This window comes from Marmota flaviventris, chromosome 8 (assembly GCF_047511675.1).
Source record: "Marmota flaviventris isolate mMarFla1 chromosome 8, mMarFla1.hap1, whole genome shotgun sequence".
Taxonomy (NCBI): domain Eukaryota; kingdom Metazoa; phylum Chordata; class Mammalia; order Rodentia; family Sciuridae; genus Marmota; species Marmota flaviventris.
In genome coordinates this window covers 359,212-374,408 of record NC_092505.1, presented here as the reverse complement: position 1 = coordinate 374,408, position 15,197 = coordinate 359,212, and the positions used below count along the sequence as shown (strand labels likewise).

The 15,197-nt window shown below is 57.3% G+C and overlaps 2 protein-coding genes across 13 annotated transcripts in view; both read left to right on the top strand.

The window, feature by feature from the left end:
* The window catches only part of Pcnt (pericentrin), a 97,881-nt gene that overhangs the window by 81,490 nt on the left and 1,194 nt on the right, over positions 1-15,197 (top strand). For 8 of the 12 annotated variants that reach the window (XM_071614962.1, XM_071614961.1, XM_071614957.1 and 5 more), the window contains 11 exons: positions 166-331; positions 1,153-1,354; positions 1,554-1,704; positions 2,443-3,087; positions 5,772-6,007; positions 7,199-7,301; positions 8,341-8,514; positions 9,088-9,195; positions 9,948-10,180; positions 13,685-13,761; positions 14,567-14,708. In XM_071614962.1, the coding sequence (XP_071471063.1) occupies positions 166-331; positions 1,153-1,354; positions 1,554-1,704; positions 2,443-3,087; positions 5,772-6,007; positions 7,199-7,301; positions 8,341-8,514; positions 9,088-9,195; positions 9,948-10,180; positions 13,685-13,761; positions 14,567-14,708 (2,237 nt within the window). The remainder of the gene's footprint in view (positions 1-165; positions 332-1,152; positions 1,355-1,553; positions 1,705-2,442; positions 3,088-5,771; positions 6,008-7,198; positions 7,302-8,340; positions 8,515-9,087; positions 9,196-9,947; positions 10,181-13,684; positions 13,762-14,566; positions 14,709-15,197) is intronic. The other 4 variants (XM_071614963.1, XM_071614964.1, XM_071614959.1 and 1 more) reach the window with 2 other exon arrangements.
* On the top strand, positions 10,815-13,678 carry LOC139706681 (uncharacterized). The gene is made up of 4 exons (XM_071614946.1): positions 10,815-10,941; positions 11,325-11,372; positions 11,417-11,506; positions 11,948-13,678. The coding sequence occupies exons 1-4, from the start codon at positions 10,815-10,817 to the stop codon at positions 13,243-13,245; spliced, it is 1,563 nt and encodes a 520-aa protein (XP_071471047.1). The 3' UTR covers positions 13,246-13,678.

The window sequence follows — 15,197 nt, the reverse complement described above, 5'->3', positions numbered from 1 at the left end:
GGGCCCATGCACCCACCACACTCCTGGGGTCCGTAGCCTGTCCCAACAGTGCTGGAAGCTCAGGCTTGCAAGGGTGGGCTGCAGAGGGACAAGTATGCACAAATTCTGCCTCCTTCCCCAGCGCCTGCCAGTCCTGTGCCTCACGCCATGTCTCTTCTCTCACAGGGAGGCCTGCAGGACAGGAGTAGCCTGCTGTCTGAGGTCCAGGCCTTGCGTGCCCAGCTGCGTCTGAGGCACCTGCAGAACCAGGAGAAGCTGCAGCAGCTGTGTGCAGCGCTGACCAGTGCAGAGGCCCGCGGAAGCCAGCGGGAGCACCAGCTGCGCAGGCAGGGTGGGTGTCACTGCTCTTGCTGCCTTGTGCCTCCAACCTCACCGCCCCCACTGGGTGTGCTCCTGTGGGGTATGGGACAGGGGCAGCTAGGCCCTCAGCCAGAGTGCTGGGGTCTCATGGGGCACCCAGGCTGCAGACCCCTGCTTCTGTGAGCGTGTGGGAGGCCTTGGGAGTGGAATGTGTTTCCACTTTCAATTTTAGTTCTTTGGCCGTTTTTTGTAGTTGCTTACATCAGCTGTGAGTAAGTGATGCTTTTGGTTCTTTCCCCACTGGCTTTCTGGCCTTTGTGCAAGTCAGACCTGGGTAAATGCCCGTTCTTGTACTGGTCACTCCTTAGTGTGAGGAGCATTCTGCAGATGGCCTTGTGCTGGGTTCTGCCCAGTTGTGCATTCTAGGCTGTACTTGCTCTCGTCCTGTGTCTGCAAGGGCCCTGGTCTGTGGTCTTTCTCTCTCATGTACCCTTTTCTGGCTTTGTTGCATAGAAAGCACTGACCTCGTGGATGGGTGGGGCATGTCTCCTCCTCCTCCTCTTATCCAGAGGAGTCTGTGCAGAGCTGGGTGATCTCTTCCATTGGTTCCAGGAGATTCTCCTGCAGAGCCACGCAGGTTTGTCCCTGCGGGAGTATGTGGCAGGACTGGCTGGCCCTGGGGATGGCCTTGAGGGCACGTCATTACTTCTGGAGAGCCGGCCTAGGAGGGATGGACTCAGGACGAAGGAGTGCGTCCCCGCCACCTATTCAGCAGTTCTCTGACTCAGCCCTGCTCGCACACGCTTGGAACTCTTTTTGAGTAACGCCGTCTTGTGTTTTGATCTCTCTCAGTTGAGCTGTTGGCCTACAAGGTTGAGCAGGAAAAGTGCATAGCAAGTGACTTGCAGAGAACCCTGAGCAAAGAGCAGGAGACGGCAAGCGATGTCCGCAGACTCCTAGCACTGGAGCAGAGCGCAGCGCAGGACTTGAAGTCGGAGAACGCAAGGCTGCTGGAGTCCCTTGATGAGGTGCAGCGGGAGTCCCTCCAGCTGAGGTATGCCCCAGCAGCCCCCTGTTGACTGTCAGCTGGGTCACAGGTCACCTCAGCCCCATCTGCTGCGGGGCTTGCAGAGAACCCTTGGGCTTGGGTCTGGGAATGAGGGATGGAGTCACACAGATGAGCGGGAGTGGCAGGCTGCCTTCCTGTCAGCATTCCTGATGTGCACACAGTGCCCCCGGCTGTCGCCTCACAGGTCTGTGCTGGACGGGAAGGAGAGTGACCTGAAGGCTGCGCTGGAGGAACTGGAGTGTGAGCGTGGGAAGGAGCGTGTCCTCCAGGCCCAGCAGGAGGAGCAGCAGCTGCAGCACCTGCAGAGGGAGGGCCAGAGTGCCAAGGCCCTGGAGGTAACTGGGCAACAGGGGCGCCCAGGCCTCCAGCCAGTGAGGTCAGGAGCAGGATGCAGAAACAGCCTCCACCGTCACGCCTGCCGCCCGCCTGGCTCTCCTTCCCAGCAGTGTGCCCAGTTGGTGGGAGCTTGAGGCAGTGGGAGAGGGCTGCGTCTTTAGGCAAAGTTCTACTCTGCGCTGACAGAACCACTGCACTGGGGAGGGGCAGCCCAGGTGGCCTATGAAGGCACATGGCTCTGCTCAGTGGTCCCTGCTGTCCCTGAGTGTTCATCTCTGGAAGGTGGGCCAGTCTTCTCCCTGACTGTCCGCGCAGCCTGCCTGGTCTCTGCATGGCCCAGGTCATTGGTGGGAATGCAGCGTCTTTGTCCTGTGTAGGCCTAACCAGTGACCTCTTGCTCAGAGCCGGTTCTCTGTCAGCTCTGTGGGTCAGGGCGCCTGCCTCTCAGAATCCTGGTTCACAGTATGCAGCACATGTGTGTCTTTGGGCCCTGGGTTTTGTGGTTTTCTGAGGACAGAAGGAGGGGTCTCCTGAGTGTGGGCGGGTGTGTCTGTTGACGTGAGGCCACTTCCACGCCTGTCGTAGACGACAGAAGCAAGACTTCCTGTGTGTGCAAACTTGGGAAGGCCCAACCCCTGGGTCACAACTCATGAACAGATGCTAGGCAGGAAAAATTACTTAGATGCTTTTCCTCACAATTATTTACTTTTCCCCATCTTGTTTTTTCACCAATGCAGGAGTTAAAAATATCTTTGGAGAAGCAACGTGCTCAAAATAATCAGCTGTGTATTGCATTGAAGCATGAGCGGATGGCCAAGGACAACCTGCAGCAGGAGCTGCAGATTGAGCACTCGCGCTGTGAAGCCTTGCTGGCCCAGGAGCGCAGCCAGCTGTCCCAGCTCCAGGAGAGCCTAGAGGCAGAGAGGAGCCGCTCCCGGGAGCTGTCGGAGGCCCTGCAGCACGAGCGGGTCCTGACGGAGCAGCTGAGCCGCAGCACGCAGGAGAAACCTACGCAGCACGCCCTGCTGCGGAAGCTGAAGGAGGAGAAGGCCCGCGTGCAGGAGCTCCAGGCCGTGCTTGCCAGGGTGCAGCAGCAGCTGGAGGCCCAGGCCCAGGAGCACCGTGTGCAGCTCCAGAAGCAGCAGGAGGTAAGTGCCACCTTGAGGTTGGCGGTGGACACGCTGCAGACCCAGAGCCAGGAGCTGAGATGCTGCCTGGAGAGCAGCAGGGAGAAGGCAGCTTGGCCACAGGCAGAATTAGAGCAGTCACACACACGAGGGAGAGCGCACCAAGCCCGCAAGGAAGCCAGGAGGAGGATGCCGAGGCCCAGCCAGGCAGACGCCGAGCAGTGGAAGAAGTGGCAGAGAGACAAGGAGAAGCTGGTGAGAGCCGTCTGCGGCCGTTCGGGAGTTCTTAGAAAACCTGAGCAGTGAAGGGTAGGACAGTCCTCAAGGGGCTCCTCCTGGGCCTTTGTCCTCTGTCCTCGGGTTCGAGTGTCCTCTTGCCAGCACCTCATCCTGCAACTTCCTCCAGCCTGGCAGAGAACTTTGAAATTGGGAAGCGTGATTCCTTCAGCGTATCTCCTTTTCAAGATGGTTTTGGCCATTTGGGCTCCTTGCAATTCCATGTGACTGAAGTTTGAGTTTCATTTCTGCACAAAGGCCATTGGGTTACAACAGGGATTGCATTCAGTCTGTGGATCGCTTGTGTAGTGCTGACCTTTTAACAGGAAACGGCCTTCTGGCTGGGTATGGTTGGGCCACACCTGTGATTCCAGAGGCTTGGGAGGCTGAGACAGGAGGATCCGAAGTTCAGGGCGAGCCTTGGCAACTTAGGCAGACCCTGTCTCGAGGGAAAATCAGGGCTGAGGATATGTCCTGGAGGTAGAACCATTTCCTTGTTTGTGGGAAGCCCTAGGTTCAATCTGCAGGGCTGCAAAAAAAGGGGAGAAAAAGCCGAGCCTTCTGAAGCTCCGGCGTGGACCGTCCTCTGGTCAGGCAGCCTGGCGGCAGTCTTTGGTCGCTCTCCCCAGTGTTTGGAAGCTCTTGTCTGTGTTTTTTCAGGGTCAGTTGAGATCTGTGGCTCTGGTCCTTTTCCCTGATGGTGTGTACGTGCCAAGTGGTTGGTCTCCATCTGAGATGCCCTCTCGTCCCTGGCACGAGCCCCGTGTGGTCATGGCAGACCCTTCTTGCTGCAGGCTTCTGAGTTTGTTCTGCGGGTGTTCTGATGGGAATTTCTGAGCTGTGTTATAGGGTCACTGGATGCAGTTTCCTTGTGATGTCTTTGATTTCAGAGTTGAAATCCCAGTGTCCTCAGGGGACAGGTTCAGAAGTGTTCTCTTGTGGGTCTTGAAGGCTTTTAATATTTAGATTTGTTTTATGTCGACTCAGGGCTTTTTAAACAGTGTCTTCACTGCTTGCTTGTGTATTTTATGAAATCATGAAAGAGCGTGTGTGTGCTTAACACACAGGTAAAACCAATGGCCTGGACCTTCCAAGGGTTTGCCAGCCGTGAAGTAGGAAAGGGACATCTGCTTCCTAAAGTAAAACTCTGGGTTTCCAGACATTTCAAGGACAAACCGGATCCTAAAGTGATATGATGAGAGCTGTAGGAGTTCCTATCAGAAGTGTGCTTGGTGTGCCCAGCAGCTTCATGAGATAGAATTCGGGTACCAGTGGCTTCTTCCACTTCAGTCGCACGGTTTGGGAGTTGGGGGTTGATCCCGGCAGTGTTTGGGAGCTTCTCTCCACCCGGGCCAAGGCTGTGTTGGCTCAGCTCCCTCACACACAGCCCCGGGACGCCTGGCCTGCCGGTTGCTGTGGCCCTGCCTCTGCAGGGTGCTCCTGTGCATGGAGTCCCACGAGATGTGATCTACTGCCATGAAGGCTCCTGTGGACGCATTTCCCACATGTCAGGGCACTTAAGATTTTTTTTTCCTGTTTAAAAAATTTCCTAAATGATTGTGTTTTATCACCAAACACATGGAAAGAATCAAGAATGTTGTGGAGGCGTAGACATCGGGTAGTGCCGCCAGCAGGGTCCTGGGCCACTATGTGTGCACTGATGTCCCTAGCGTGCCGGCTGGCACCTGGGAAGTGACTGTCTGACCATTGTGGTGCTGCAGGGTCTCTGCCCCTCTCTGCCAGAGGTCCCGAGCCACACCCATTCCATCTGGATGTTTCATGAAGTGAAACATTCTGCGTAAAAGCCAAGGAGGCCCCTCCTTGGGCTCCGACTGCCCAGACGTGTGTGCAGTGGGGACAGGCCCTTGGAGTTTTCTGGCAGCTTCAGTGAACCTGAAGTTCAGAGCCTTGTTCTGGGTGTACTAAACTGAGTCTCCTGTGTGGTCATGAATTTTACTTTCCTCACATGGAAAATGGGTAAAATCACCTCTTGTGTCACCCCTGTGGCTGGAGCACTGAGTGGACATCAGAAGGGGAGCCCTGCACCAGCCCAACCCTGCAAGCTGTGTGGCTCAGGCCTGGGCTGGGCTCTTCTCCAGCAGTCTCAGTCTCGGCTCTTCCTGTCCATGTTTTTGATTCTTGTGAGGAGACCTGTCTGTGTCATGAGTGTCCCTCTGCCCTTTCTGAGGCGCCTGGTCCTGCCCTGTGGGGTCAGGGTACCCCGCAAGGTGCTCCAGTGTGTGTGGAGGTGTTCCTCCTGCACCTCTGGGACCTGGGGGTGCTGGGCAGATTAACTCACCAAGAGGGCAGGTGGTTGCTCCGTGAGGTGAGGCTTTGGGACAGAGGACCACCATGGACCGACCTGGCCCAGGGCTGCGGTGTGTGCAGGCGCAGGCCTGTCCACGTCCGTGTGAGGGTGTGTTGTGCGTGAAGCTCGTCCTGCCTGAGTCTGCGTCACAGGCTCCTCTCCAGCAGGCCTCAAGGGCTCGCCTGGCTCTGGTGTCAGCCCTGTGGCCTTCAGGAGTGAAGATGGGCTCCAGGGCGTGGCTGGGCCTGTGCAGGTGGAGGGCGCTCAGGGCGGGTGGGCCAGACCCCAGTGAGGCCCAGCCCCTCGTCTTGGAGACTCACCTCAGGCCTTCTCTGTTTCTGGCCCTGGCCGGCAGCGGGAGCTGCAACTGCAGCGCCAGAGGGACGCGCACAAGATGGAGCAGCTGCAGCAGGTGGTGCGAGGGCTGCGCGTGGAGGAGGAGGAGGAGGCGCCCCAGGGCGATGGCCCCCGCCCAGGCTCCCTGGAGTCGGACCTCCTGCAGGGGCAGCGGCAGGAGCTGGAGAGGATTCGCCAGCAGCTGCTCTGTGCTGCTGGACTCTTGGCCAGCTTCGTCAGCCGCACGGTGGACAGGTGACTCCCTGCACAGCGCCCGCACCTGCCACTCGCCCTAGGTGCTGGGAGCAATCAGGCTCTGAGCTCGTGGTGGTGGTGGGCTCACCCTTGTTCCCTTCCCAAGTCAGTGGGCAGGGCTTCCCCGAAAGACCCGATGAAACCCTGCCTTCTGCTGCCTTCTCATGTCAGAGGAAAACCCGGTGACGCGCCGGGCATCTGACCAGGCTTCCGAGTTCCACACAGATATGTTTTCTCCATGCTACCTGGAGAGCCCTGGGCACCCTGCCCTGCTCGTGCAGGGTGCTGGTGCTGTGCTGCATCGCCCCAGGCCTCCAGGGCCACCACTCACACAACTGAGGCCAGACTCAGTGCCAGGAAGCTGTGCGGAGAAAGTTCTGTGTGGACTGGGGTCGGGGGCGCTCCCGTACATGATCAGCTAGTCGAGTTCTCCTGACTAGTAGGGTTCAGTGTACAGAGCAGCATAATTTCTAAGTAGTTTCATTTAGGACAGGATTTTTTTAAAATACATTTTTAGCTGTAGGCGCACATGTTACCTTTATTTTATTGATTTTTTTAAAAATATTTATTTTTTTAGTTGTAGTTGGACAAAATACCTTCGTTTTATTCATTTTTTATGTGGTGCTGAGGATTGAACCCAGGGCCTTGCATGTGCTAGACAAGCACGCTACTGCTGAGCCACAACTCCTGCCCTGTATTATTAATTTATTTTTATGTGGTGCTGAGGACTGAACCCAGTGCCCTACACCGTGCCAGGCAAGCGCTAGACCGCCGAGCCGTACTCCTAGCCTCTCTCGGTCAGAATTTTTAACAATTGGCCCAGAATTTCAGCAGAAAGCAGAGGCGTGTGGGCACCTGGGCCTTGTACTCAGTGATGTGGGGCTGGAGATTTCTGTGCCTCTCAGACATGTCCACCTGCCGGGCCTGCCACCCTGCCTGGGACTGTGCCCCTCTACCACCCGGGAAGAGGGTTTCTCAGCCCCTAAGTCATGGAGAGGTGGCTGGAGGGGGTGACAGCTGATTATCATGCCCAAGGGCGGCCCAAGCATCGCAGTTACTGGGTGTGGGTGTGGGCTGAGGGTGATGGCTGCTGCACTTTCCTTGCCTCTCTTCACGGGGAGTCCTTGCGTAGCTAGGAGGAGAGCACATGAGATACATGTGGCCCTTGTGAATGCCCTTTTACCTTTACAGGACGATTCACGACTGGACTGTATCCAACGAGAAGGCAGTGTCATCTTTAGTGCAGACTTTACAGAGGCTGAAGTCTGAACTGAGCACGCCCACCTCCTCCCAGGTACCCTGCGCCCTCAGCCCTGACCTAAGGGCCAAGGTTCTCCAGAGGGATGTTGTGGCAGCACTCTGGGTTCTTTTATGGGTTGTTGGTGGTTCCTCTCTCCCTTGCTGTTGGGGCTTTGCTATCTGGGTCCTGCCCCATGTGACCTCGTGCAGTGCCCTCTGCTTTGGCCATATTGTAGAGTCTTCGGGGCTCAGCCATGCAGTCCAGTGAAGGCTGCGTGGTGTCTGTGCGGGTGTGCTCTCTGCGGGGCCTGAGCTGGCCCTGGAGTGGCTGGTCTGCCAGGGCATGGGCTTCTCCACTTCCTGGATGCTCAGCCCACTCACTGTTTCTAAGGCCACAGCAAAAAATGAAACCCAATTCCTCCTGGAAAGTTCTGTGCCCTATGTGCAGTCTTTGGAAAAATTCCTGGCTGCTGACATGGTCTCTGACAAATGTGTGATGTTTATGAAATCAGAAGTGTCTTGTGGCCAGGTGCTGTGTCTGTCATCCCAGCCATGTGGTAGGCTGGCCTCCATGAGCAGACCCTGTCTCAAAGTAGATGAAAGGGGCTGGTGTGGCCCAGTGGCAGAGGGCCCTGGGCTCACCCCCCAGAGTGTTGTGCAACGCTGCCTGCTGTCAGGAGGCTGCCACTACCCCCCACACGTCCTGGGGCAGCCACTGGTGAGCTCTGCTACGTGCCCTCTGATTTGGGAGGTCATGGGCCTATCTTACAGGACTTGCACATTGACCCCAAGGATGAGCACAATACTCCTTGTCACCTCTTTGAGTGCCACCTCTGTTTGTGGTACTCCTAGAACAACTAGGAGAGGTGACTGTAACAGGCCCGTGTTACTCATGCTGTCCAGTGTTGTGAAAAGTTTGCTTCCTTGAGGAGGAAAAGATGGGAGTAGAAGAGTTGGTGTTTCCTGCCTGGTAAAGGGTTAGCGGCACCCAGCTGCACAGCTTCCTGTCAGACTCCCAGCTTTGACCTGTAACCCCGAAGACAGCCAGCGGCAGCAGAACAATGTGCATGCTCTCTTTATTTCCTCCTTTTAAGAAGAAAACGGCAGCAGAGCTCCAAGTCCAGCTGGTGGACCTGCTGCTACAGGACAACAACGCGCTCACCAGCGCCCTCAGCACAGCGGCCCGGGAGGAGGCGGAGCTGCGCAGGGTAGTGTCCCGGCTGGAGAGGACCTTGAAGCACCACGCGCAGAAGGGCTGTGTCCTGGGCGTAGGTGTCCGCCCCAGACCTGTGTCTCGGTCCTTCCTGTCCTGGGTGGTGGTCTGAGACTGCGTTGGGCTGTGCTGCCTCGGCTGGTCTCTACCTCCTGCCCTGGCCTCCTGAGCACCCAGTGTTATCTGTAAGAAGCCACCACACGGTGCTTGAGGGGGGCAGGGGTGTACCGGGGTGTACCGTCCATGGTCAGTGCAGCCTCAGTTGCATCCTGGGCTCAGGGAGACCCATGCACAGCTCCCGCCCATGCATGCTGGGCCTCCCCTACAGAAGTCCTGGGAGAAGCCAGGTGTTGGCACACGACCTTCTCCCCTGGGGTTGAGGCCCTGGCCACGATCTCCTGCCTCAGTTTGCTCTTAGTCATCCTTCTCAAGGTGTTCTTACTGAAAGACAGCTCCAGCCTCTCAGGGAGCTTGAGACTTGGCAACTTAGTGAGACCTTGCCTCAAACGTAAAAATAAAAAAAGGGTGGGAATGTAGCTCCGGGGTGGAGCACCAAGCATTCAATCCCCAGTACTGCAGAAATAAAAAGAAGAGCTTTGTAGAGGGTCCTGGCTGTGGTTCGTTACAGAGGTCGGGCAGGTCTGCCTGGAAGCACGACAGGACAGTTCCTCGGTGCTCAGACCCTGGTCGGCCCACACTGGAGGCAGGCGAGGAAGCAGATATCTCCAGTGTCAAAGTAAGATTAAGCCCATTTGGGTGTTGGGGTATAGAGGAAGGCCAAGCCCATGTGGGTACTGGGGCACAGAGTGAGTCCGTGCCCCTGTGGGTACTGGGGTACAGAGTAAGACCAAGCCTACCTGGGTGTTGGGGCACAGAGTAAGACCAAGCCTGCCTGGGTGCTGGGGCACAGAGTAAGACCAAGCCCACCTGGGTGCTGGGGCACAGAATGAGACCATGTCCCTGTGGGAATCGGGGTACAGGGTGTTGTGGCACTTTTAGATCATGTGTTGGTCAGTGGTCAGCTGCAGACAAATGCAGGGACACAGCATGCAAGTCTCGTCTGCTGTGTGTGGCTATCGGCACGTCCACAAAATGCACACCCTTATAGGGAGGAGGCACCAGCTGTGGGCTGGCTCTGAGGAAAAGCTGCTTATCAGTGTGGGCACAGAGCTCTGTGTGCAGCCTCCTGGGTCCCTGTAGTTGTCCGCCACCCAGGTTGTCCGCAGACCCATGGTGAACCCCCCGCCCCCCCCCGGCCCAGTTTGCCCCTTACTTAGGTGGGAGTTCCAGGGTCCTTCATGGGGACTCAGCTGATGGTGCTGTGAGGGGCGGTGTGTCCAGGTTTTGTCTGGTAGACAGGTTGATGGAGCACCACAGGGTGTCTAGGACTGACTTCATGATAGTTTGCTGAGGAGCCACAGAGTACTGCATGAGGGGCAGCAGGTATCTGTGCTGCTTGTGAAGGAGCCTGCTGTGTTTGTCCTTCAGATGGAGAAGTTGTACCTGCATTATTTGAGAGCAGAGAGCTTCAGAAAAGCTCTGATTTATCAGAAGAAATATCTGTTACTGTTGATCGGCGGGTTCCAGGATTCAGAGCAGGAGACACTCTCCATGATTGCTCACTTGGGGGTGTTCCCTTCCAAAGCAGATAAGAAGGGAGCCTCATCTCGTCCTTTCACGAGGTTCCGCACTGCTGTCAGGGTGGTCATCGCGGTTCTCAGGTAAGCCCGCCCTACACGTGCTCTCGGAGCGTGGAGGCTACTGCTTGGAATGTGGCAGTGTTTTCTCATGAGAGGAGTGGCCTGGAGGCCTCAGACAACAGACGCCGTCTGCACAGTGTGGTGTTGTGTGTGGCTGTGCCTCTGCAGCAGGGAGGCCCAAAGGGGGTACTTCCCACCCTCCCACTGCTTCACACAGGGTTGTCGGCCAGCAGGCACACAGAGCGATATCAGGAACTGCCTTCTCCTTGTGGACTTCATTCTTTCTTCAGTCAGACTTCACAGACCAGCGGTTAGGTGCATAGAGGTCTGTCCCTCACCAAGCTGGCAGCCACTTCAGGCACCTGACCACTGGCGCTGGCAGCCCAGGCTCTGCCCCACTACGTAGTTGCCCCTGTCTTCCTGGGAAAGCATTCTTCAGGCTCCTCTACCATTGGCTTGGGCCTTATTTTTGGAGCAGGAATGTGGGTCTCTAGTGCTTTTGGGAATTTCAGTCATTCCAGAGCTAACAATGGTGAAAACTCATTTTATGTTTTAATTTTAAAATTGCTGAGTTTCTAAGCATCCTGATGACCATGGAAGTGCCCTCCCAGGGCCAGGCTGGGGCCCATCTGGGGTGCTGCAGAGAGTGGGCTTGATGGCCAGCAGGGCAGGGGCAAGCAAAGGAGAGCACTCAGGGGATTGTGCTCTGGGCCTTCTCAAGGCCACAGATCTGATCTGTGGGGAGAAGGCCCTGCTCCAGGAGGTGTCTTGGAGAGTGCTGGGTGGGGAGAAGGCCCTGCTCCAGGAGGTGTCTTAGAGAGTGCTGGGTGGGGAGAAGGCCCTGCTCCAGGAGGTGTCTTGGAGAGTGCTGGGTGGGAGAAGGCCCTGCTCCAGGAGGTGTCTTGGAGAGTGCTGGGTGGGGAGAAGGCCCTGCTCCAGGAGGTGTCTTGGAGAGTGCTGGGTGGGAGAAGGCCCTGCTCCAGGAGGTGTCTTGGAGAGTGCTGGGTGGAGGAGAAGACCCTGCTCCAGGAGGTGTCTTGGAGAGTACTGGGTGGGGAGAAGGCCCTTCTCCAGGAGGTGTCTTGGAGAGTGCTGGGTGGAGGAGAAGACCCTGCTCCAGGAGGTGTCTTGGAGAGTACTGGGTGGGGAGAAGGCCCTTCTCCAGGAGGTGTCTTGGAGAGTGCTGGGTGGGGAGAAGGCCCTGCTCCAGGAGGTGTCTTGGAGAGTGCTGGGTGGGAGAAGACCCTGCTCCAGGAGGTGTCTTGGAGAGTGCTGGGTGGGAGAAGGCCCTGCTCCAGGAGGTGTCTTGGAGAGTGCTGGGTGGAGGAGAAGACCCTGCTCCAGGAGGTGTCTTGGAGAGTGCTGGGTGGGAGAAGGCCCTGCTCCAGGAGGTGTCTTGGAGAGTGCTGGGTGAGGAGAAGACCCTGCTCCAGGAGGTGTCTTGGAGAGTGCTGGGTGGGAGAAGGCCCTGCTCCAGGAGGTGTCTTGGAGAGTGCTGGGTGGGAGAAGGCCCTGCTCCAGGAGGTGTCTTGGAGAGTGCTGGGTGGGAGAAGGCCCTGCTCCAGGAGGTGTCTTGGAGAGTGCTGGGTGGGAGAAGGCCCTGCTCCAGGAGGTGTCTTGGAGAGTGCTGGGTGGGAGAAGGCCCTGCTCCAGGAGGTGTCTTGGAGAGTGCTGGGTGGGAGAAGGCCCTGCTCCAGGAGGTGTCTTGGAGAGTGCTGGGTGGGAGAAGGCCCTGCTCCAGGAGGTGTCTTGGAGAGTGCTGGGTGGGAGAAGGCCCTGCTCCAGGAGGTGTCTTGGAGAGTGCTGGGTGGGGAGAAGGCCCTGCTCCAGGAGGTGTCTTGGAGAGTGCTGGGTGGGAGAAGGCCCTGCTCCAGGAGGTGTCTTGGAGAGTGCTGGGTGGGGAGAAGGCCCTGCTCCAGGAGGTGTCTTGGAGAGTGCTGGGTGGAGGAGAAGACCCTGCTCCAGGAGGTGTCTTGGAGAGTGCTGGGTGGGGAGAAGACCCTGCTCCAGGAGGTGTCTTGGAGAGTGCTGGGTGGGGAGAAGGCCCTGCTCCAGGAGGTGTCTTGGAGAGTGCTGGGTGGAGAAGGCCCTTCTCCAGGAGGTGTCTTGGAGAGTGCTGGGTGGGAGAAGGCCCTGCTCCAGGAGGTGTCTTGGAGAGTGCTGGGTGGGGAGAAGGCCCTGCTCCAGGAGGTGTCTTGGAGAGTGCTGGGTGGGAGAAGGCCCTGCTCCAGGAGGTGTCTTGGAGAGTGCTGGGTGGGAGAAGGCCCTGCTCCAGGAGGTGTCTTGGAGAGTGCTGGGTGGAGAAGACCCTGCTCCAGGAGGTGTCTTGGAGAGTGCTGGGTGGAGGAGAAGACCCTGCTCCAGGAGGTGTCTTGGAGAGTGCTGGGTGGGGAGAAGGCCCTGCTCCAGGAGGTGTCTTGGAGAGTGCTGGGTGGGAGAAGGCCCTGCTCCAGGAGGTGTCTTGGAGAGTGCTGGGTGAGGAGAAGACCCTGCTCCAGGAGGTGTCTTGGAGAGTGCTGGGTGGGAGAAGGCCCTGCTCCAGGAGGTGTCTTGGAGAGTGCTGGGTGGAGGAGAAGGCCCTGCTCCAGGAGGTGTCTTGGAGAGTGCTGGGTGGGAGAAGGCCCTGCTCCAGGAGGTGTCTTGGAGAGTGCTGGGTGGGAGAAGGCCCTGCTCCAGGAGGTGTCTTGGAGAGTGCTGGGTGGAGGAGAAGGCCCTGCTCCAGGAGGTGTCTTGGAGAGTGCTGGGTGGGAGAAGGCCCTGCTCCAGGAGGTGTCTTGGAGAGTGCTGGGTGGGAGAAGGCCCTGCTCCAGGAGGTGTGTTGGAGAGTGCTGGGTGGGGAGAAGGCCCTGCTCCAGGAGGTGTCTTGGAGAGTGCTGGGTGGAGGAGAAGGCCCTGCTCCAGGAGGTGTCTTGGAGAGTGCTGGGTGGAGGAGAAGACCCTGCTCCAGGAGGTGTCTTGGAGAGTGCTGGGTGGAGGAGAAGGCCCTGCTCCAGGAGGTGTCTTGGAGAGTGCTGGGTGGGGAGAAGGCCCTGCTCCAGGAGGTGTCTTGGAGAGTGCTGGGTGGGGAGAAGGTGAGTAGACTCTGAGGCTGCCTGCAGGGCCTTGGGCCTGGGACCTCAGTCCCCTGGTCACTGCCTCTGAAGGACCTCGGAGGGTCTTGTCTGGAGAGCTGGCCTGAGGACTGCACCCACTCCTTGCACATTGTGCCCCTGCCTCCTTGCCTCTCTGGCATTGTCTGGTGCTGTTGGTGGTAAGATGAAGCCTGCAAGGTTCCTTGTTCCTGGTCCCTGGTGCCACAGATGGTTTTGACCTAGACCCCGAGGGCAGAGCTGAGCTGTGGTCGGGTCTGTGGACCCAGTGTGTGGGAAGGCACTTATACTGTGTGCAGCATAGCCAGAGTGGCAGCCAGCCTGGTTGGTCATGGAGTCTGCATCGCTTAGGGGCTGCGAGGTCTAGGAGCGTTTTCAGTGCTCCTTTCATTTCCATTTTGCAGTTTTAAATGTGTTTTGTCCCCTTTCTTTGTAGGTTACGCTTCCTGGTTAAGAAATGGCAAGAGGTAGATCGGAAAGGAGTCCCACCACAAGGCAGAGCCCCCCGCCCAGGTGTGCACGCCTGTCCTCTGTGCCGTAGTGTTTGTGTCAGTGTTGAGCCACTTTTCAGGATTACATAAGGCACTGTGAGGACTAGTGAGCCCAGCTAGCACAGCTGTCAGAGGCAGGAGGAGAGCCGCAGTGCCAGGTCTGCATGCTGGCACCTGGAGTGGCTCTGCAGCACACGGAAGCGCCAATACGCAGAGTCTTCAGTAACTGGCATTGGATGGAGTCGACCGGGGTCCTGCATCCTGTTGGTCTTTTTCGAGGCACTGCTCATCACCTGGGGCTCAGGCAGATTTCCTCTCTGCTGTTCTCTGGGCTGCCTGCCACCTGCAGAGTGCACAGCGGGCTTTCTGACAGCAGGCCATCACCAGGAAGCAGGGCACTTCTGGGCCCTTATCCCAGCGTCTAGAGGACTGGACCATCTGGTGACTTGATGGTTCAGGCCATCAGGAAAACTTGTCTTCACTCTGGGCCATGCCTGGCCTTCAGAGTTTGTCCTCTTTCCTCCTGACCCCACTCCTCAGAGATGGTAGAGGCAGGACAACCCCACCTTACCCACAACCCTCTGAGGCTTTCCAACCATGGGCTGCCTATGCCAGTGCTAGGGGTTAGGGCCAGCCCTGGGAATGAAATACAGGTGATCAAAACCCAGGTCCTAAAACTTTTAAAAATATGGTATAATCTGAGTACTTTTAAAATGTTGAAACTCTCTGAAGGCTCTTAAAAGCTTATCAGTCTTTGGTAGATGGGCCTCCCTACTCAAACACATTTCTTTCTTCTCCTCTTCTGATGTTGAATAACTGTGGGGAAGGGCCCCGAGTGCCACAGCAGCAGCTGTCTCCACCAGAAACCAGACTGACCCCACCAACCCAGGACGAGCCTTCTGGCCTCGCCAGGGACACTGCCCAAGGCTCTGGACCTGCAGCAGCAGCCTTTCCAAGCTGGAAGGAGAGGTCAGTGTGGTGCTTCAGCTTGCTTACCTCTGTTGACATCTCCCTGCAGCCTATGGCTCCTTGGCACTGCCCCCCGCCCCCAGACAAGGCAAGGTGTGCATTGAGCTACGAGATCCACATACTGGTTCTACCAGGAGGTCTAGGCCTCACCAGATGCAGAGGGAAAATGGCCCTGGTAGGAGGACAGCCAAGTGGGGCTGGACAGCCTGTGCTTTGCCCAAGGGAAGGGCAGGTGGGCTACCTCAGGCTATGGGGTGAAGGATGCATATTTGATGGCCTAGTGAATGAAGTAACATGACAGTTTCTACTCACTCTAACTGTGAAACAGTCTAGAATTGGTTCTTAAAGCACCATGTATGTAGCATTTGCTGTTAAAGTCTTAGTGTTCTCTCTGCGATAAAGAAAAGATGTGAAGCTGCCCGGGGTGCCTGTTTCCCAGGAGCCTGGACAGCAGCTCCTGATGCCATCTTCTTTGCACACATCATGGTA

Bases quoted from the DNA above. Each gene is read 5' to 3' on its own strand.
- LOC139706681 (XM_071614946.1), top strand. From the start codon at position 10,815: ATGGCCAGCAGGGCAGGGGCAAGCAAAGGAGAGCACTCAGGGGATTGT. The intron at 10,942-11,324 runs GTGGGGAGAAGG...GCCCTTCTCCAG, and splicing joins GGTGTCTTGGAGAGTGCTGG to GAGGTGTCTTGGAGAGTGCT. The intron at 11,373-11,416 runs GTGTCTTGGAGA...CTGCTCCAGGAG, and splicing joins AGAAGGCCCTGCTCCAGGAG to GTGTCTTGGAGAGTGCTGGG.